Source organism: Pinus tabuliformis, chromosome 2_1 (assembly GCF_031772625.1).
Source record: "Pinus tabuliformis cultivar Carrire ecotype Pingquan chromosome 2_1, CPIR1, whole genome shotgun sequence".
Classification (NCBI taxonomy): Eukaryota; Viridiplantae; Streptophyta; class Pinopsida; order Pinales; family Pinaceae; genus Pinus; species Pinus tabuliformis.
The window spans coordinates 103,225,315-103,247,170 of record NC_142299.1 but is presented as its reverse complement, the minus strand read 5'-3'; the positions used below and the strand labels follow the sequence as shown (position 1 = coordinate 103,247,170).

The following is a 21,856-nucleotide window of genomic DNA, read 5'->3' as shown; positions in this document are numbered from 1 at the left end:
GAAAATATACGGGACAACCAAAAATTCTAAAATGAGAAACATTAAGTCTCTTACTGGTGAAAACTTCTTCGGGTGCCTTGAAGTCCAAAGCTTGATGTGGGCATCTATTTTGGACATACACAGTGGTGTTGTTAGCTTCTCCCCATAAGAACTTCGGAAGAACTTGATCATGTAGCATAGCACGAGTGGCTTCTATAATAGTACGATTCTTCCTTTCGGCAACACCATTTTGTTCAGGAGTATATGCAGTAGTGGTCTCCCTCTTAATGTCAGCTTCTAATTCATTTGACTCATATTCGATCCCATTATCGGTCCTCAATATTTTGATCTTCTTCCCTGTTTGATTCTCGACAAAGGCTTTGAAAGAGCAGAACCATTTGAATACTTCATCCTTCTTCTTTAAGAAATAGATCCATGTTTTGCGAGAGAAGTCATCCACAAAAATAGCATAGGACAAATATCCACCCGAAGATGTCACAGCAACATATCTGATAGATCATAATGGACAATTGAAGAATATCGGTGGTTTGAGTTTCACTTGAGGGGAATGGTCCCCTTGTATGTTTTCCAACTTCACATCCCTAACAAAAACCTTCATGATTTAAGTTGAATTCGGGCATACCTGTGACCACCTTCCTTACATCATGTTGTTTAGAAATCAAGGACATGAATAGTTAAAAGATTTCACTGCTTGATAATTGTTTGTGATATACTTTTATGTCTTAATTTATAGTCTTTTCTTCGTTATGTTACTATTGTGTTCTTTTCATCAAGACAATTACCAATATGCACAATAAAGGATAAGTGACACATTATGTAGGCTTGTCAGCCATGACCAAAAGCTCTCACCTCTTGAGAGGAAAACCCGATCAAAATTATTCTTCTAAATCTTCAATTGATGAGAGCCAAGACCATGACACAACCCCTTGACTCTAGTATCCCCCCAAGAACCTTGTCACTAACCTTGATGCTTTGCCTCTTCCCTTTCTCGACTTTCTTCTTGATCTCGAATTGCTCTCCTCGGCTCCTTCTAGAGAAACTCAATCTCTATCCTTCACACTACTTCTTCTCGACTTCCTTCAGAGAAACTTGGTCTCTATGATCTTACTAGCTTCCTCTAGAGAATCGCAGTATTTAGATCTCTATCTCGATCACCCAGAACAAGTACCCCAAAAGAAACTTCTCCTTTGCTATTCCCAGAAAAATACCTCCTTCACTGCCCCAAAAGAATCCTTCCTATGCCTTCTTCACACTTCTACTTTGTAGCCTTCCCCTTCACACTTCTTCACCGAATGCTTGTCGAGTTTCTTGCCTCTAAGTGAGGCCGAGTGAGGCTACTTATACACATCAACTCATGACCCTTAGGCCGACATGATGACAAGTAGTGAGGCCGACTTCTTCTAGCAAGTTCTTCCATCGTTGTAGGCTAACTTGATGAGGATAAGTGGCAAGGTCTTGGAGGATACTTTACATAGACAACAGTGACTTTTTACAAAGTGTAACATGACTTCATTACATGACAATGACTCTTAACATTTTAAGACTAGATGACAAAAGAATTCCTAAAGACTCTCAATGGGAGTCTTTACTAAAAAATAAAATCTCTTGCTCATGAAACCCATAATGCAAGCATTACAATATTTTATTTTTCTTCTTTACATCTCATTACATAAAATCATAATTACATGTCATTATGAAGACCAACCCTAGTTACACTTTTCAACACAGGATGGCTTTGAAATGAAGGTAAGCAAATCTTTGGTGCCATAATTCGAATTGAAAAGAAGTATCACAAGTCATTGCTCCCAACGGACTTCCTCCAACCTGATAAAGACCTTCAACCCTGAATCCAAGAGTGAATGCATCTCTTGGGTCCTTTTCCGAACACAAACCTTCCCATCAATAAATGTCACCTTAAAACCTTTATCTTCCATCACAGAAATAAAAACCAAGTTCTTTTTCAGATCAGGTACATATAGCACTTCTTGTAAGTCGAGGGTTTGACCTTGATTTAAATGAAGAGTAACAGTCCCAATTCCTTTCACAAAATAGGTGACATTATCCCCAAGTAAATCTCCATATTTGTCTTCTTTTCAACCAAGTTTGAGAGGGCCTCCTTGTACCCAGTGAAGTGCCTTGAAGCACCACTATCAGTCAACCAATGATCCAATGTATCCGGAGGAGAGGCGGTGGTGAGGACAAAAATAAGATATAATTATTTTTGCTTTACAACATTAACTTCTTCATATCTAGAGTTTCTCAACTTCTTGGGAGAACGACCATTTCCATTTCAAGCAGTGGGAGCATTCCTCTTTCCTTTGTTGTTGAACATGTTGTTCCTTTGATTGTCATTTCCCTTGAGTTGTTGTGATTGTTGTCACCATCTCTTGAAGTATCCTTCTTGTGAGGACACTCTCTAGTGAAGTGGCCAAACCTGTTACAATTGAAGCATCTTCCTTTTCATCCTTCTTTGAATCCTGGCTTTAACTCTTGTTCTTGATTCCTTGAACCAACATTGTTCCTCCTCTTATAATGAACAATGTTGGTCCAAGGAATCAAGAACAAATTTCAGGTGGGTGACAAAGTCTGATTGCATTTGCAGAAGGAACGCCTTACCGGACCCTATCGGAAACTCAGACCACTCTGATATGGTCCTTACACCATTACCAAGGTTGTGGGAGACAATGCATTTGAGCTTAACATTCCCCCATTCTTTGGCCTGCACCTAGTGTTCAATGTGGACCGCCTTCGACCATACTTGCCACCATTGTTGGACACATCAGACATTGCAGAACAGCTCACACTGTTGAAATTTGGTACCGGAGGACAGGTGGTTCCCTTAGGCTTTGATCTTTGGCCTAGGGAAAAGTGTCCAAAAGAATTTAATTTTTCTCCTAAAGTGACTTTATAATTTTATAAAGTTAAATCTAATTTAAAAGTGACTTTAAGTGATAAAGTTATTAAGTCTAATTTTAAAGTGACTTTTATAAAGTCAATGAAAAATTAGAAAGGAAAAGTGACTTTGGAAATAAATGACTAAGTGAGTCTTTATTAAAGTGGGGTGAATTAAAAAATAGAAAGTGAGATTTAAATGAGCATTTAATCTCAACCATTGATCTAAATCTATTTCAGCCATTGGATTTAGAGATCACCCAAAAGTCACTTGGATCACCCAAAAGTCACTTGGAGTTATATTAAAGGAGGAAAAGGAGGAAAAGGTCATTCATTCTTTCATGAGCAGATTGGGAGAAGGAGAGCAAGAGAGCAAGAGAGATTTCTGAGCAGGGAGGAGAAGGAGACAGCAGCTTGGCACACATTCCAAGGCAGCAGTTGAGCAGATTTGTACAACTGATTCAGCACATAGTGAAGGGCAGATTTTTGCACAAAAATCGAGGAGCAGTTTGCTGATTTTTCTGCACACAAAACGGAGGTCGTACAGCATTTATTGCTGTCCTGTTTGCTGTAATTTCCAGATTGCTGTGAGGCACGGGAAATGAGATAAGTTGTAAATTTGCTTGCTGATTTTTTGCTGAATAATTCTCACTGTAAAAAGACAATTTTCAGAAATAAAGAAGAGCTCTCAAACTGGTTTTCCCCAAGAGTTGTAGGGGGTTTTTCCAGGGTCAAGTTGACCAAAAATATTAGTGTTTTAATGTGTTTTAATGGCTGTTTTTAATTGCTGATTTTTAATTCTGCAATTTCCAGCATTCTGAAAAATTTCCAGAATTTGTGTTTTCAGCAATATTTATTTTTTTCAGTCTGTTAAATGTATGGTTATGGGAATGGGCATTTAACTACATGGGAGAAATAAGGAGAAACTGAAAACCGGGGTGGGAAAACAGAAATTTTTACATGGTATCAGAGCTTGAGTGCTGAAGGGCAGTTTGGGACAGCAAAAGGAAAAATTACAGTTGCTGATTTTTCACTCAAAAATTCCAGCAAGCTGATTTTTTCATAAACAGCAGTTTTATCTTTACTACAGCAGTGCTATTTTTCAGTTTTAGGACAGCAGGATGTCATTGGGATTGAGGGTGGAGGATAGGCTGGATGGGCATATAAATTACAGCGTTTGGAAGGAGAGAATGCAGAGTATCTTTGAGGAGGCAGAAGTCTGAGATATCATGGTGCATATCGCACAGAACCCTGTTGTTGTGCCCACTGATGTTACTCAGTTGGCTGAGTATAAAAAGAAGAACAATAAGGGTAAAAGGCTGATTCTAGATGGAATCAAAGACCATTGCATTCCTCATGTGAGAGGAAAGAGCAATGCCCATGAGATGTGGACAGCATTGTCCAATCTCTACCAGAGTACCAATGAGAACCGGAAGATGGTCCTGAAGGAGAAGCTGAAGAATATTAAGATGGGGAATGATAGTGCAGCTGGATATCTCACAAAGATTACCAATGTGAGAGATGAGTTGGCAGCGATTGGAGAGGCCATTCCACCCACTGAGTTGGTGCGGATTGCAGTGAATGGCCTCCCCCGTTCATGGTTGAACTTTGCTGATGGGGTTTGTGCACGTGAGACCCTTCCCACATGGGAGAGGTTTTGGGATGATTGCATTCAGACAGAGATCAGGAAATGTCAGCTTGGGGCAGCCAAGCCAGTTGAGCAGGATGAGGACGTAGCACTGGTGGCAGGAGGCAAGAAAGGCAAAGGTAAAAGTAAACAGGGGAACACACAGAAGGACTATTCCAAGGTGAAGTGTTGGAATTGTCAAAAGATGGGACACTATGCAGTTGTGTGTCCGGAGAAGAAGAAGAAGAAGGGGAAGAACCAGGACGTGGCAGCTTCAGCAGAGATTGAGGACTTTGCTGGTCGTTTTGACCGGGAGTTTGCGTTCACTACATGTGAGTCCTCTAGTGCAGGATCACCTGCCACACAGGTTCAGAGGGAGCATGCTTTTCCCTCGATTAGCGGAGCATCTACAGGTATTTGGTATGTGGACAGTGGGGCTTCACGTCACATGACAGGAGTCCGTGAGTACTTCTCAGAGCTTTCAGAGAGTGGCACTGATATTGAGGTAGTACTCGGTGATGACAGAGTTGTTAGAGCAGTCGGGGTGGGGACAGTGACATTTCAGAGGGAGTCCAAACCTCCCTTGAAGGTGTCAGAGGTTCTTTATCTGCCAGGGATGAGGAAGAACCTCATATCCGTCTCAGCTTTGGAGGACAGAGGATATGACGTACTGTTCAGGGGAGGACAGGTGTTGATGTATCCCAGGGACACTCCAGCTGATTCAGCTAGAGTGATAGGTGTACGCCATGCAAAGGTGTACAAGTTTGCATTTCAGCCCCTTTTGGCATTGAGCAGTAGTACCGACAGCAGAGCTAGCAGTTCTGAGCTGTGTGAGATTTGGCACCGCAGGATGGGACATATGTATCATGGAGCCTTGAGGACATTGCGGGAGATCACTACAGGTGTGCCAGATTTCAGTACTGATCACTTTGATACTTGCAGAGGTTGTGCGATGGGCAAATTTGCCAAATCCCCTTTTCCCAGCAGTGACAGCAGAGCGACGGGGATACTTGATTTGATTCATTCCGATGTGAGCGGTCGGATGTCTCATGTTTCCTTGAGTGGGTATGAGTACTATGTTTTATTCATTGATGATCACTCCAGGAGGACCTGGATTTATTTCTTGAAGACCAAGAGTGAGGTCTTCAAGCGGTTTCAGGAGTTCAGAGCTCTTGTGGAGACACAGACAGGCCGAAAGATCAAGTCCTTGAGGTCGGACAATGGAGGAGAGTACACCCTTGGAGAGTTTGTTGACTATTGTGCGGAGGCAGGCATTAGGAGGGAGTTCACTGTTCCTTACAACCCCCAGCAGAACGGGGTTGCGGAGAGGAAGAACAGATCCATCATAGAGGCTGCCAAAGCTATGTTACATGATCAGGGGTTGCCATTGTTCTTGTGGGCAGAGGCCTGCAACACAACTGTTTACTTGCAGAATAGGAGTCTGCATCGTGCCTTGGGGCACATGACTCCGGAGGAGGCTTTCTCTGGGAAGAAGCCTGATCTTGGTCATCTTCATATCTTTGGATGCATTACATACTCCTATATACCCAAGGAGAAGAGGACCAAACTAGAGCCCACCGCAGAGAAGGGTATCTTTGTGGGCTACAGTGAGACCTCAAAGGCCTTTCGGATTTACATTCCTGCACAGAGGAGAGTTGTTGTCAGACGGGATGTGAAGTTCGAGGAGGACAGGGCCTTTAGGAGGTCACGGGAGTTAGAGTATCTGGATCAGCCAGACCCTCAGCAGCAGTTGAGTCAGTCGCAGGGATCCAGTGGGCAGGGATCAGGAGGATCCGGAGGTACATCTATGAGGATGTCAGGTCCGTCAGTGAGCAGTGGCTCATCGAGCCAGAGGGGTGGTGCTCCGGGCAGCATGCAGAGCAGTTCACTAGGGAGTCCACTGATGGACAGTTCACACGGTACCTCAGCTTCTACAGGTTCAGGTGCAGGCAGGAGGACAGCAGACAGACAGTCAGGAGTTCAGGCTACTGATGATGATGAGGAGGAGTTTCATTCTCCGGTGGAAGAAGTGCGCTCAGGGAAGAGGAAGCCCAAGTGGCTTCAGGACACCTTGAGAGATGCCACATCTGTTGCTGAGCCGAAGAGGCCGGTCAGAGAGAGTAGACCACCTGAGAGGTTTTGTAGTTATATGGCGATGGTTACCAGCATCCTTGACTCTGAGCCTTCTAGCTATGAGGAGGCAGCTAGCCAGCAGGTCTGGAGAGAGGCCATGCAGGAGGAGTATTCTTCTATCATGAAGAATGATGTTTGGGAGGTGGTGCCGAGGCCTGAGGGCAAATCCGTGGTTACTTCCAGATGGCTTTACAAGGTAAAGCATGCTGCAGATGGCAGCATTGAGAAATTCAAAGCGAGGTTTGTGGCTAGAGGGTTCTCCCAGGTAGAGGGAGTTGATTATGAGGAGACCTTCGCTCCCGTGGCTCGATATACTTCGATCCGCTCCATTATATCGATAGCAGCAGAGATGGGTTGGAAGATCCACCAGATGGATGTGAAGACCGCATTTCTCAATGGCTTCATACAGGAGGAGGTGTACATTGAGCAGCCACAGGGCTTTGAGGTGCATGGGAAGGAGTCCCATGTGTGCAGATTGAAGAAGGCCCTTTATGGCCTGAAGCAAGCTCCCAGAGCTTGGTACTCCAGGATAGATGCATACTTGCAGGGGATGGGTTTCACAAAGAGTGAGGCAGATCCGAACCTTTACTTTATTGTGATTGGTGAGGAGCCTCTCATTCTGGTGCTGTATGTGGATGACTTGATCATTACAGGTGCAGAGAGACTCATAGAGCACTGCAAGAGAGATCTTGCAGCGGAGTTTGAGATGAAGGACATCGGCTTGATGCATTACTTTTTGGGTTTGGAGGTGTGGCAGGAGGAGGGGCATTTCTTCCTGGGGCAGGGGAAGTATATTGTGGACATCCTTAGCAGATTCCACATGGAGGATTGTAGACCCATGTCGACACCGATGATCACCAACTGGAAGAAGCTTCATGCTTCGGATTCCGAGTTGGTGGATCCCACATTGTACAGGCAGCTGATTGGTTCCTTGATGTATTTGGTCAACACTAGACCAGATATCTGTTTTGCAGTCAACACGATGAGTCAGTTTATGTGTGAGCCTAGGAAGGTTCACTGGGTGGCTGCAAAACCCATTTTGCGGTACTTGCAGGGGACAGTGGATTATGGTCTGGACTACAGGCAAGGAGATGGAGTGAGATTGGCAGGATACACTGATTCTGATTGGGCAGGTTGTGCTTCTGATAGGAAGAGCACTTCAGGGTGTTGTTTTGGGTTGGGTTCAGCAGTAGTGTCATGGTTCAGCCGGAAGCAGCAGTAAGTAGCACTGAGTTCAGCGGAAGCAGAGTATATGGCAGCCAGTCTAGCTAGTTGTGAGGCCATCTGGCTTCGCAAGATGTTGTTTGGCTTATTTGGTCAGCCGTTGAGACCTTCAGTGATTTACTGTGATAATCAGAGTTGCATTAAACTCACGGAGAATCCAGTATTTCATGACAGGTCAAAGCATATCGGGATCAGATATCATTTCATCAGAGACTATGTTCAGAAGGGAGCTGTGAAGCTTGAGTATATTTCCACTGATGAGCAGGTTGCAGATATCCTTACCAAAGCCTTACCACGGGGCAAGCATGTCTACTTCAGAGACAAGATGGGTGTGGTGAGGAACACCTTCCTCGGTAAGAGGGAGTGTTGAAATTTGGTACCGGAGGACAGGTGGTTCCCTTAGGCTTTGATCTTTGGCCTAGGGAAAAGTGTCCAAAAGAATTTAATTTTTCTCCTAAAGTGACTTTATAATTTTATAAAGTTAAATCTAATTTAAAAGTGACTTTAAGTGATAAAGTTATTAAGTCTAATTTTAAAGTGACTTTTATAAAGTCAATGAAAAATTAGAAAGGAAAAGTGACTTTGGAAATAAATGACTAAGTGGGTCTTTATTAAAGTGGGGTGAATTAAAAAATAGAAAGTGAGATTTAAATGAGCATTTAATCTCAACCATTGATCTAAATCTATTTCAGCCATTGGATTTAGAGATCACCCAAAAGTCACTTGGATCACCCAAAAGTCACTTGGAGTTATATTAAAGGAGGAAAAGGAGGAAAAGGTCATTCATTCTTTCATGAGCAGATTGGGAGAAGGAGAGCAAGAGAGCAAGAGAGATTTCTGAGCAGGGAGGAGAAGGAGACAGCAGCTTGGCACACATTCCAAGGCAGCAGTTGAGCAGATTTGTACAACTGATTCAGCACATAGTGAAAGGCAGATTTTTGCACAAAAATCGAGGAGCAGTTTGCTGATTTTTCTGCACACAAAACGGAGGTCGTACAGCATTTATTGCTGTCCTGTTTGCTGTAATTTCCAGATTGCTGTGAGGCACGGGAAATGAGATAAGTTGTAAATTTGCTTGCTGATTTTTTGCTGAATAATTCTCACTGTAAAAAGACAATTTTCAGAAATAAAGAAGAGCTCTCAAACTGGTTTTCCCCAAGAGTTGTAGGGGGTTTTTCCAGGGTCAAGTTGACCAAAAATATCAGTGTTTTAATGTGTTTTAATGGCTATTTTTAATTGCTGATTTTTAATTCTGCAATTTCCAGCATTCTGAAAAATTTCCAGAATTTGTGTTTTCAGCAATATTTATTTTTTTCAGTCTGTTAAATGTATGGTTATGGGAATGGGCATTTAACTACATGGGAGAAATAAGGAGAAACTGAAAACCGGGGTGGGAAAACAGAAATTTTACACACACCTATAGAGTTAAATCCAGATTGCATGGAACAAGCCACAACTGATCGGATCATGGACACGTAGATCAAGAACACCCGACAGCAAAGGATCCAACTATATCGAGTTGTCAAAGCAGACCAACTCCTTCACCAGGGAAAGTGGCTCACCAGGGACCAAGTTCAGCTAAAGTTTCCTCATCTCATGGAGGAACTCAACGCAATGGGGACCATTGCTTCCTAAGGGGGAAGGAATGATCCAGGTGGATATTGGTGGCCACCCGCATATTCCACTTGGACCCCCACCATTGTTTCTTTCATTTTTTCAGTTTCCTTATTTGTAGCACGATTTGCTATTTTTGGCAGTTTTTCGGGTCATGAACTTCCGGAGCCGTTTTGAGGCCCTAAACGACGTTTTTTGGGAAAACTGAAACCAACATAGGTCAACAATCAATGATGGTCATTCAAAAGTTGTAGTCCTCAGATAGATCTTTTTAACGAGGAATTGTGTGTGTCAAACGGAGATCGTATGCCAAAGTTACGACCCCGGGAAGTTGATGTACCAATTTACCCAAACGGGGCCCATAGTTTGGCGCTTCATCTCCTAGGGTTAGGTTTTTGGATGTTTAAGGTTTTCCATTGTTTCTCAATAATAAATAGGCCTTTGAGCCTCATTGTAACACAGTTCAGAAGCATGTAGCCGCTACATCTCTTCTCAGAGATAAGCTACCATCGCCTAAGCTAGTGTTATTTCTATTTTATTTGTAAGCATATTTCAGTATTTGATATTAATGAAATGAAGTGTTATTTCTACTACATCTTGGTATTTATGGTTATATCTGTAATTTGTTGCGTTCCTGTTTAAATCCAGATCAGAGAGAGAGGTCACTCTTATTTATACACTTCGTTGAGGGTGAGGAGACACATCTATTGGGCTTCATGAGCCTACATTTGACTGAGGCTAACCTTGACAATTTGTGCATGTGAAAGAATAAATTCAAAATTCTTCTTAGAGAAAGCAGTGTCTTCTGCCTCTACTCCTTCCTCTAGGGAGGCACAGTATGGTGCTAACCAAGATAGGTGTTCTTCTGGAATTATCAACGATGCCAAACCTGCATTTCTGCTTGTCCTGATTTAACTGACCTCAATTTGAGCAATATGCAGCAGTGAATTATTTGGATTGTTTGGTAAGGTAAATAAAATCAATAAGTAAGATACCTTTAGAATGATTATGGTAGACATTACATCAGCAATTGAGGAAGGCGTTGATTTGGAGTAGCATCGGATGTGCTCTAGCCATGAAAATTGGTGGAGAGGCTAAAGCACATGAGATCTCCAAGACCCAGAAGTGGTTTGGGTGGATTCTACCCGGTTTGGGAGATATTAAAATAATTAATATTTTTAATGGAGTTCCTAAGTCTAAACTTGGGAAAAATAAAATATTAATGAATATTAATATAAAACTAGTTTAGAAGGTTCTAAAGGACATGGATCAAGCCAAATCTAATCTTAGTCGTTGATTAGAGATTTAATCTCGGCCGTTGAAGGACCAACAGGAAAAGTATAAGAAGAGGCTTGAGCATCAGTTGGAGAACACACCAGAGTGATCAGTCATTCGATTTACTAGAGTGGGGTTTGCTAAGTAAAGTCGAATCAGTGATCAGTAGCGAGAGGCAGTGAGTATTGGACAGAGAGGCAAAGATAGTGTCGAGAGACCAACGCAGAGACAGAGAGCAAGAAGCAACATCCAGAGCAGGCCAAGCAAAGCCCAGAAGAGACAACGCAGAGGCGAAAGGGCCTGTGTCATCCACGCAGAGGGTCCCAAAGGCTGCGCAGTGCCCAGAGGGCTGACGCAGAGGGTTTTGAGGCTGACGCAGTGCTTCAGAGTTGCTAGAGAGGGTTTCGCGGGGCAGGTTTTCTGAATACCTGTTTCTGAATAGAGAGGTACTACTGTCAATTGTTTTTCTCTGTCAGGTGAGCCAGTTTGGCACCCAGTTGTAATCAAGGAAACACTGCATAATAATAAACCCTCAGAATAGTTGCACCAGTTTTCCCACATTGGGTTTTTCCAGGGACGATTGTCCAAAAATAACGGTGTCACTTGTGTGTTTGTTTTCTTTCAGCTGATGATCTGTAGATGTTGAAATTGTATTGTGTTTATTTCATTATTTATATGCTTTAAATAACTTGTTCGAATTTAACAAGTAGAAGAAATAAACCAGAAGAATACAAATTAAATTTCTAACAGTAGACTTAGAAATTTCAACAGAAGGTCATTGCCAGGTTGTTGAAAACCCTTCTATAAAGCAATAAAGATAGTTACAGAAGTAATATAAATTTGCTAATGCACCAGAGAATCTCACTGCACAGATAAGGATATATTAAAGCTTCTACATGAGGAAATACTAGCAATCAGAAATAAAATAATCGACATTACTTTCAAGATCAGCAAGGACGAGGTGGAAAATCATAATGCTTTCATGAACATAAATCCTAAATCAGTAACTGAAGCTGATACAAAAAATGGAACATATACAGACTTCAAAATATTTGGTTTCCAGTACAATGGAAAATTCACTATGATAAGTGGGTACACTACAGAATCGCAGGGTCGATATGAGAACAGCGTGAATTGGAGTGCAGAGGAGTATGATGTTAAGCGTGACAATTGGGAGCTGCTGCCTCCAAGAATTAGGGAAATTAGTGCCAGTTCAACAGCCAACGAAAGGTTCAATTTTATGAACGATGCTCTTATAAGCCATCAAATTATTCTAGATCTGGAAAGTCATCAATAGACCCTCATTCTTAGCGCCAGACCCTGAATTACTTCAACATTTAGTTGACTCAGCGCCTCGTTTTCATTCAAGCCTTATCTTGGTTGCTCAAAATTTATACTTCTGTTGGAATTCTTTTGGAGTGGATTAATGGCATTAGTTGGCATCCTCATACGATCTCAGACCAAACAATATGCACTCAGCCTTGCACAGTTTTTTAGACGGAGGTATCAAGTCTTGTTTCAGCATAATGCTTGAGCATAAGTGTTTCCCTAGGCTACAGAAAGCAATTTCTATGCTTTTTGGGCAGCAGGAATACTATTCCAGCTTATTTATCTGCAATTTATAAACATAAATATTTTTCTTAATCTTTTACCATTGCATTTCCCTCTTTGCGAATTGTAAAGGGGTGGCATTTCCAATGCATACCACTTTCAGAAACTTGTACTTATTACTACATACCATTCAACTTAGTGACGGCCTAATTTATTTCATAGCCTACATACTAGATGGTTCATGTTATATAGGTACTAGATATTTGATGCTCTATTGAATGATATTTCTATCATCTTAGTAATCTGTAGAAAATTTGAATGATCTGCACCCTTACCCAGTTTACAAATTTTGCAAGAGTTTATGAAGCCCAACCCATATGTTTTGGCATACAAACATTAGCTTTTATGCATTCATTTGAAACATTTAAAAGGTGCTTTACTAGTATTTTTGCACAACTGAAACTACAGAAATAATAGCAAGCACACACACAATTTGACACTCTTATTTTTGGTCAAATTGACCCGGGAAAAACCCCACTGCCTCTTGGGGAAAACAAGTGCTGAAGGAGATTTTATTTTCTTCTTGAAAGAAATTTGTACAACAAAATACAAGAAGAGGTAGACTTATCTCTTCCCTTTAGCTGCTTCTCATTGGTTCCTTGTTTGACTGAAATTTGTAACTGATATTAACTTCTCGAAGCCTCTCTTTCCAGCAAAGACCACTGCCTCTTTATCAGCTCTCTCTGCGCACAGAAATCGAACCACCAGACTTTGTCCTTCTTCCTGGAAACTTGGGTTTATCACTGCTACTATACACGTTGTTTTGTAGGAAGCTCTCACCCAAAACTGAATCAAAGTGCACTCAGAAGAACACTTAAAAGGCTACCCATAAATTCTGGCCTGAAATCTAAACTATTCAGGCCCAAAATGTTCAGCCTTCTAGTGGCTGACTGAAGGTGTAAGCACTGCTGCCTGTACACTGGATTAACTCAGAAAATTCATTCGACCTGGGTGCTGGAGTTATAATTAGTCTTCTCCTTACATATTTGTGCCTCTCCAAAGGCTGTAACATGACCTCTAGAGAATTGAAGATCTGCTATAGCGTTTTCTTCTTGAAGTCTGCTCCCCCTTTCTCCCTTACTCCTTCCCTATGTTCTCATGAGAATCCAATGAGCTAAATAATGATCTCCCTTCTCCTTTTGTTTGCTTGGGGAAAAACCCTAGATGGCTGTGATTTAATCTTGAGATCTTAGATTGGAGGGAATTAATTCCCAGGATTTGGACCCCTCAGACATTGGCCCCATCTTAAAGTAGCTTCCTAGTACGTTATAATGTCTTTTCTCCTTGGTCACTTTTTCTCTCATAAAGTGAACTTTAATAATATAAAGTCACTTTAAAGTGTCACATCAAATCACTTTAATAATAAAGTACAAGGAACATAATACATTAAAAGTACATTTTCCCCTCATGACTTAATTATAACACCTCAAGTCCACCACAAAAGTTATTAAAGTGTCTTCCTAAGCGTAGAGACCAAAGACCACAGGAAACATTTCCTTTGTACTCTCATTTTTTTAACATAGTGTACAAATACTCCTCAAACTTATGTTTTCATATTCTCTGCAAAAAAATTATCATTTTGCACGTTGTTTTAACATATATCCATTATAATATATAAAATATATATCACGTTTCAAATATATCCATGATAATATGGGAAAATATATATCACATATAACACGCTTTATTCCTGGGGACTTTTTGGAAGAAGTGACACAGCTCCCACTCCCATTTCTTGTTCCATACCATGTTCTGGCAACACTTGAAAGCAATAAGGTATGCATAATGGCCTTGTTTGATGCTCATGAATATTCTCCAAGCAAAAAAGGAATTCTAATTTTATATCCTTGCCATGTCATTTATATGCAATAAATCATTTAAATTTCAAAAGGTAATGCCCATACTATCATCAAGCCACGGTTGTAAATTGGCATTCCCAAAGTACTTACAGTTTCAATCTAGATTCTAATTTTGTGATGTTTCTTGCAATTGAATTCAAAATTGTGGCAAGATTCATCACATTGCATGACAATGTCTAAATATTTTGCTGGCTCAAAATATTTCCTGAGAAAAAGAAAGCTTCCTACATTAAATAACAAAGCAAACACACCTCAGGTAGTACTCCTTGTAAGCAGGGGGTCCATTTCTGAAAAGAGTTGATAGACCATTACGGATCAAGAAAGTTCTAAGCTGCAATCACAAAAGAACAAAAATATCAATAATATCTTGAAAGTTGAAACAGTTCATACATGCTATCTAATTTATAAGGATTCTGATGTTTCTTAACATACTTAAATGTTAGCCCAGTCTTTTTGGATTCTAGGTTTCCATGGCTAGAACATGTGGATACTAGGTTTCCACAGCATTTACACCAGACTATTCTAAAGAGTTTTACAACAAAGGCATAGCAACCTAGCACAATAAAGTTCCTAACCTCCAAAACCACATTTGCAGAAGGGGACTGTGAACGTAACTAAAAATCTGATCATGCCACCTATGAATTGCTACACTCTAAATAAATTTCTTAAAAATAATAAAAGTAATCTAGGTTGTCAACATAAGACGACATAAGAGAAGAAACTCCTAGCATCTAAAAGAAAGATTGCATTTAAGCAATTGAGATGTAGTTGTTCCATGAGAAGGGAAAAAAAGGTTGAGCTAACATGACAAAAGAATGTCAAAGAAAACGAATATCTATGCTTGGGAGCACACTCCCAATTGAGAGAGAGTTTGGGATGACTACATCCAAGAAGAGTCTAAGGTCAGCAAGCAATAAGATAAAGAGGAGAACTTGGCCTTGGTTGACATGGCCAAGAATGGCAAATGAATGGGTTATAACGGTAACAGTGAGGCGGCAACCTCTCAGCCAGGGAAGAAAAACTTGTGTAAGATCTAGGGCTTTATTTGCCACAAGAGTGGGAACCATGCATCACAGTGTCCAGTGAGGAAGAAGAGGAAGAGGAAGTCGCAGCAGGCAGCAGCATCAACAAAGGTTCAACCTGATGAGTTTCCAGTGAAGTTCTAACTTGTCATTTGTCTCTTGTCTATCTACCAACAGCAACACTAGGAGTTCTTGGTTCCTGGACAATGTTGCATCACAACCATAAAACAAAGGCATGAGAGCTAATTAGAAGTCTGATGAAGTGTGACATAGATTTACATCTGGAGCTTGGTAATAATGTCAAGTATGCAGTGAAGGGGATTAGAACTGTTCAGTTTCAACCAGAATCAGGAGGGACATCGGAATCCAAGGACATGCTATTTAAATTTTATACCAAGACTGAAGAAAAACTTGCTCTCAGTATCAGTCATGGAGGGAAAAGGATTTGAGGTCAAATTCAGAATGGGCAAGTGTTCAATCATCGAAAGAAGTCTAGCCTAGACACAGTAGTGGAAATGTGAGTTAGAGAGAGCAACCTATATAGATTGACAACTTGTTCAGACATTTAGGGAGAGTACGCGTCCAAAGAAGGACTTATTAATGACAAGTCAACAAAAATTATTTTGGGAGGGATCTCCTAGCCGTTAACTATTTTTTGCAAAGAAAAATCAGATAATGCTAGATCCTCTACTAAATAGGGTGTTGTTGAACTGTGAGATAAAATTTCAATAAAATTTATTTTCCAATGCAACATATAGATCGATTCTTCTATGTCTTTTTTTCTTAGCTTGTTATAATAGTGCTTATAGAATAGACAAAGGCATTTTTGGGTTACTACAATACTATTGAGTTGATCCATCAAAGGCCAATGAGTAGCATGGAAGGAGAGAACAAGGTGCTAAAGCTCATCTTGTCCTTTGTCGGGATCCAGTGCTAATGAACCCAATTGATGGGAAAACCCTTATTGAGGGTTTCTTCAATAAGAGTACGATTTCACTTGGTATCATAGCTGAGCCAACGGTTGAAGGTTTCTCTCATAGTGAGATCCTTCCTGGTGAAATTCAGGGACCTGTACCACTATAATAAACTCTATTGTATTGTGGTCACTTGGACTTCAATCCCAATTCCTAGCACAAATTGCACAAGTGACAAAGAGGATTGTGACCACAATCCGATGCCCCAGAAGTTAAAAGCAAGGTCGAGGTAAAACTCACTATCGCAACCATCTTATTTTAAAAATTAAATCTCTTTTATTTTCTGCTTTTATAAAAATACAAAAATATTATTCTCTTTTTCTAGCTTATGCCAAAATTTTATCTTTAGAAAGTGTTGAAGAAAAGGGTACCAAGAGGTGTTCCCTGGTGCATTAGCCTTTCTGCCTAGGAAGAGACTTTAATTACTTTTTTGGCATGTGACTTTATGGGTGATATTAAAGTCATGGTGAAAAGTCACTTTATGTGGTACATGTACTAGGCACTTTATATAAATCTCACTTTATGTCTTAAAGTGACTTTATGAGAAAAAATACAAAAATACCTTCTAAAATTAAAGTCACTTTATGTTACTTTATGTGGAGAAAAAACTACAAGATACAAAACATTAAAGTGACTAGAGAGTTCATTAAATGACGGGGACCACATGGGAAAGAGGGTCAAGTGAGGGAAATGATCTCCACAATTGATCTTATGGGTTAAGATCTAATCTCAACCCATAATCATAAGGGTTAGGGTTCTCCTATCAAATGACAGAGAACAAGGAAGAAAAGGCTATTGAAAGTTCAAACTTATTGGTTCTACATGTGCATTTGTAGAGAGAAAGAGAAGAGCTGAAGGAGACAATGCTGTGAGAGCAGAGATTTTTGCAAGAGGAAATCGACCTACAGCAAGAGAAGATACCTTCAAGAGGCACAAATTTCATGTCTAGGTATGGCAAGCATTTCTACGGCAGAGAAAAATTATCCCAGCGTGATTTTCGAGGCTGTGGGACTCGGGAGGCTGTAATAGGGCATGAAATTTCAGATCTGATCATTTGAGGAATAGGCCGAGAATCTAGGCTATTTCAGTGGCACACAGGCCAAGAAATAGGACGAAACTTCAGGCACAAATAGCACAGAAATTGAGGAGGTTTCTGACTCTGAATTCAAGGATATTAATATCACTTTATGTCTTAAAGTGACTTTATGAGAAAAAATACAAAAGTACCTTCTAATATTTAAGTCACTTTATGTTTTAAAATTGACTTTATGTGGAGAAAAAGCTACAAGATTCAAAACATTAAAGTGATTAGGTAGTTCATTAAATGAGGGGGACCACATGAGAAAGAGGGTCAAGTGAGGGAAATGATCACAATTGAACTCATGGGTTGAGATCTAATCTCAACCCATAATCATAAGGGATAGGGTTCTCCTATCTAATGAGAGACAACAAGGGAGAGAAGGCTATTAAAGTCATGGTAAAATGTCACTTTATGTGGTACATGTACTAGGCACTTTATATAAATCTCACTTTGTCTTAAAGTGACATTATGAGAAAAAATACAATATTACCTTCTAATATTAAAGTCACGTTATGTTTTAAAATTGACTTTATGTGGAGAAAAAACTACAAGATACAAAACATTCAAGTGACTAGGGAGTTCATTAAATGAGGGGGACCACATGAGAAAGAGGGTCAAGTGAGGGAAATGATCTCCACAATTGATCTTATGGGTTGAGATCTAATCTCAACCCATATCATAAGGGTTAGGGTTCTCCTATCTAATGACAGACAACAAGGAAGAAAAGGCTATTGAAAGTTGAAACTTATTGGTTCTACATGTGCCTTTCTGGAGAGAAAGAGAAGAGCTGAAGGAGGAGACAATGCCATGAGAGCAGAGAGTTTTGCAAGAGGAAATCAACCTACAGCAAGAGAAGATACCTTCAAGAAGCACAAATTTCATGTCTAGGTGTGGCAAGCATTTCTAGGGCAGAGAACATTTATCCCAGTGTAATTTTCGAGGCTGTGGGAGGCTTTAATAGAGCATGAAATTTCAGATCTGATAATTTGAGGAATAGACCGAGAATCTAGGGTAATTGTGGCACACAGGCCAAGAAATAGGTCAAAACTTCAGGCACAAATGGCACAGAAATCGAGGAGGTTTCTAACTCTGAGTTCAAGGATATTAATCTCCCTTTGTCTTAAAGTGACTTTATGTGGAAAAATACAAAAGTACCTTCTAATATTAAAGTCACTTTATGTTTTAAAATTGACTTTATGTGGAGAAAAAGCTACAAGATACAAAACATTAAAGTGACTAGGGAGTTCATTAAATGAGGGGGACCACATGAAAAAGATGGTCAAGTGAGGGAAATGATCTCCACAATTGGTCTCATGGGGTTGAGATCTAATCTCGACCCATAATCATAAGGGTTAGGGTTCTCCTATATAATGAGAGACAACAATGGAGAAAAGGCTATTGAAACTTATGGATTCTACATCTGCATTTGTGGAGAGAAAGAGATGAGCTGAAGAAGGAGACAACGTCGTGAGAGCAGACAATTTTGCACGAGGAAATCGACCTCCAGCAAGAGAAGATACCTTCAAGAGGCACGAATTTCATGTATAGGTGTGGCAAGCATTTGTAGGGCAGAGAATATATATCCCGGTGTGATTTTCGAGGCTATGGGGGGCTGTAATAGGTCATGAAATTTCAGATCTGATAATTTGAGAAATAGGCCGAGAATCTAGGGTATTTCTGTGGCACACAGGCCAAGAAATAGGTCAAAACTTCAGGCACAAATAGTGCAGAAATCGAGGAGGTTTCTGACTCTGAGTTCAAGGAGATTTGCCAGACTATCAGCGTTGTTCTGCAGGAAATAGATGCAGTTTGACAGGCCCGAAAATCGACGAAGTCTGTGTTTTATGGTGGATCAAATTTCCGGGTGATTGCTGGTACAGGGACTCTTATACAAGGCTGAAGGTGGAGGAAAGTGTCTCAAACATCCAAGAAAAGTTTGTTGGACCATAGCTCACCTTCCAAGAGAGATAAGTACCCTGTGAGTTCTAGAAACTCAAGATGAAAGGCAAGATGTGCTTAGATGAAGAGGAAGTTGTAGTATATTTGGAAGTAGAATTAATCAATGTCTTAGAAGAAATGCAAAGGCTCAAGAAAAAGAATAAGAAGCAAAAGGAGCTACTGATTAAATATGAAGGAGAGCACACATTTGAAGATTCAACACTTCTTCTTTTGAAAGAAGAGTTGGAGGAAGTAAAGAAAATTGAAGACACTTTCTTACATTAGCTGAAAGAGAAGGGAAAGGAATGTGAAAAACTAGAAGAAGAGATTGTCTCTCTTCAAAAGGAATTAGAGAAAGCCAAGACTCAGCTGAACCAAAACTTTAAATTTATTAAAGGATCTAACAAGTTAGATGAGATCATGAGAATTCAGAGATATCTTCTCATCAAAATTGGTGTAGGCTATGAAGGAGAATCAAGCACCAAGAAAACTAAGGACAAAGAACCAATCAACTTTGTTGAAGCAATCAAAGGACCAAACAACAATGCGTCCAAAGGAAATAAAAAGACTCGGCAACAACAAAAGAAAAGTTATAATAGAAATTGGAACAACCATAGAGATCAAAAGATAAATGTGCAAAGACCTCCTCCCCCTCAAAGAGAAAGTCATCGAAGAATCAGCAGATCATATCCTCAATGGAAAATTGCTCACAAGTACCAAAATATTTTCTATGGTTACATACTGGTTTACCCCATTGTGGGGTTTTTCCAGGGTCAAGTTAGACCAAAAATCACTATGCAAAATCTGTGTATGCTTGTGTTTATTTCTCTTACCAGCTAAAAAGACAAAAGAGTAGAAGTAGCCTGCATGTTTCACTTGTAATTTGTAAAAACTTTTATATATGAGACTTACTTATTTGGGGTTGTGGGAATTAAACTTATGCAAAATAAACTGAAACTGGGAGGCCTACAGATCTCAGAAATTTCTACAGAAAGCTAGTATATCCTTGGGATTTTTAAATATTTTTATGAGGATATTTTGCGCTCCGGTTTTCTGTTCTTAAATTATATATTTCACAAGGATATTATTTAGATATTTTGTAGATTTGTCATTTATTACAGCAAAATATTACAAGATATAGAAAAATCTTCACACAAAGGGCTTGACCAAGTATTTATCATTAATTACCCTCCATAGGTTTTCTAAAGTTTTTAAGATCTTCTAGCCTACCTTTTGATTATATATTTCATCAGAAAATTTTTTGGTTTTAACACCGAGAATTGATTGCAAGTAATTTCCAAATTGTTGGAAATTACATTTTATATGCAGGTTTAAGGTGTTGGGCTATTTTTATCATTACTAATTTCAAGCCTCCCCACCCATAGATCTATTGACCTTGTGTTCTTCCACTTGTGGATGGCCTAAAAGGGCATGTTTGCTTGTTGGTTTTCAATTTTTTTCCATTTTCGCTATTTTACCACACATCCAAGGGTTAAATCACAAATTCACCTTGTACTTGATAAGGGTATTCATCACTGACTCTTTCGTTGTTATTAAATTCAGATAAATGTTTCTGTGAAATTTGCTTGCTGTTCTGCATTTTTTTTGCTATTTAATTTCACTTTCATATCAATAAATTAGGTAATTAGCTCCTACTTTCATCTTAGACATCCATACTAGGCACTAGTCCACTCATCTTGGGTTAAATTTCTTGTGTCTGTTAAAAAAGCCTCCTATAGCCTTTAGTCAGATTTGGTCTTAAAAAGTGGAGATTCGTGCATGTGGGAGCGACAAGGCACCTCTTAGGGCAAGCGTTGGCATCAAAGATGAGTTAGACCTCCTGAGTCATCATGGTGATAACCGTCCTCTTTTGGGATATGAAACAAGGCATCATCCATCAAACAGGGTCAAGGCCAGCGTGAAGGCATCCTAGGTCCATCTGGGCACATCATCAAATAGTCCAACACCCAAGCTTTCAAGTTCAACATTTCAGTATCTAGAGGCTCATCAAGAGGTGTAGTGGCATGTGGAAGCTACTCAAGGCCCAATGCTCATCTCTAAAGGACCAACGTTGGGCCAAAATAATGTCTGCTCTCAACATACGGCAAAGAACCCCCCAAGAAGGTCTTGAAGAAAAGTCAAGCTATTCCTCAAGGGATCTATGTTGTGTACATGATACCACCTAAACAAAACCTCTCATGATAAGTGATATCACCTTCATTAGGGACACGAAACCATTAAAGAATCATAGTGAACCATATCTAATGTTAGGGGCAGAGAAATACTTCACACAAATCTCACTTTCAAATATCTAACAGTAACCACAGAAAGATTTGTAAACAGGTTAGCTCACTTATGTTAGGGATGATTAGGTCAACAACTCTATTAGGTGTTTCCAGCCCCCAAAGGGAGTAACATGTCCCAAGTTGACCCATCGATCCATAGGTGTGTGTGAGATAATGGACATCAAGTGGGAGAGTCTTCACGGAAGGTGGCACTGCCATGAGACAAGTTAATTTGGGGATTGGAGACATCCTAAGTGAAATGATGTAAAAAGGGAGCAATCATGGTGGCATGAGTTGCCCCTTTCCTCCATCTGTCTTTTC

At 40.1% G+C, this 21,856-nt stretch overlaps 1 protein-coding gene across 3 annotated transcripts in view; it reads right to left on the bottom strand.

The window, feature by feature from the left end:
- Positions 1 to 21,856, bottom strand: part of RNL (RNAligase) — a 420,780-nt gene that overhangs the window by 236,061 nt on the left and 162,863 nt on the right. For all 3 annotated transcript variants that reach the window (XM_089402248.1, XM_089402249.1, XM_089402247.1), the window contains one exon: positions 14,487 to 14,566. In XM_089402248.1, the coding sequence (XP_089258374.1) occupies positions 14,487 to 14,566 (80 nt within the window). The remainder of the gene's footprint in view (positions 1 to 14,486; positions 14,567 to 21,856) is intronic.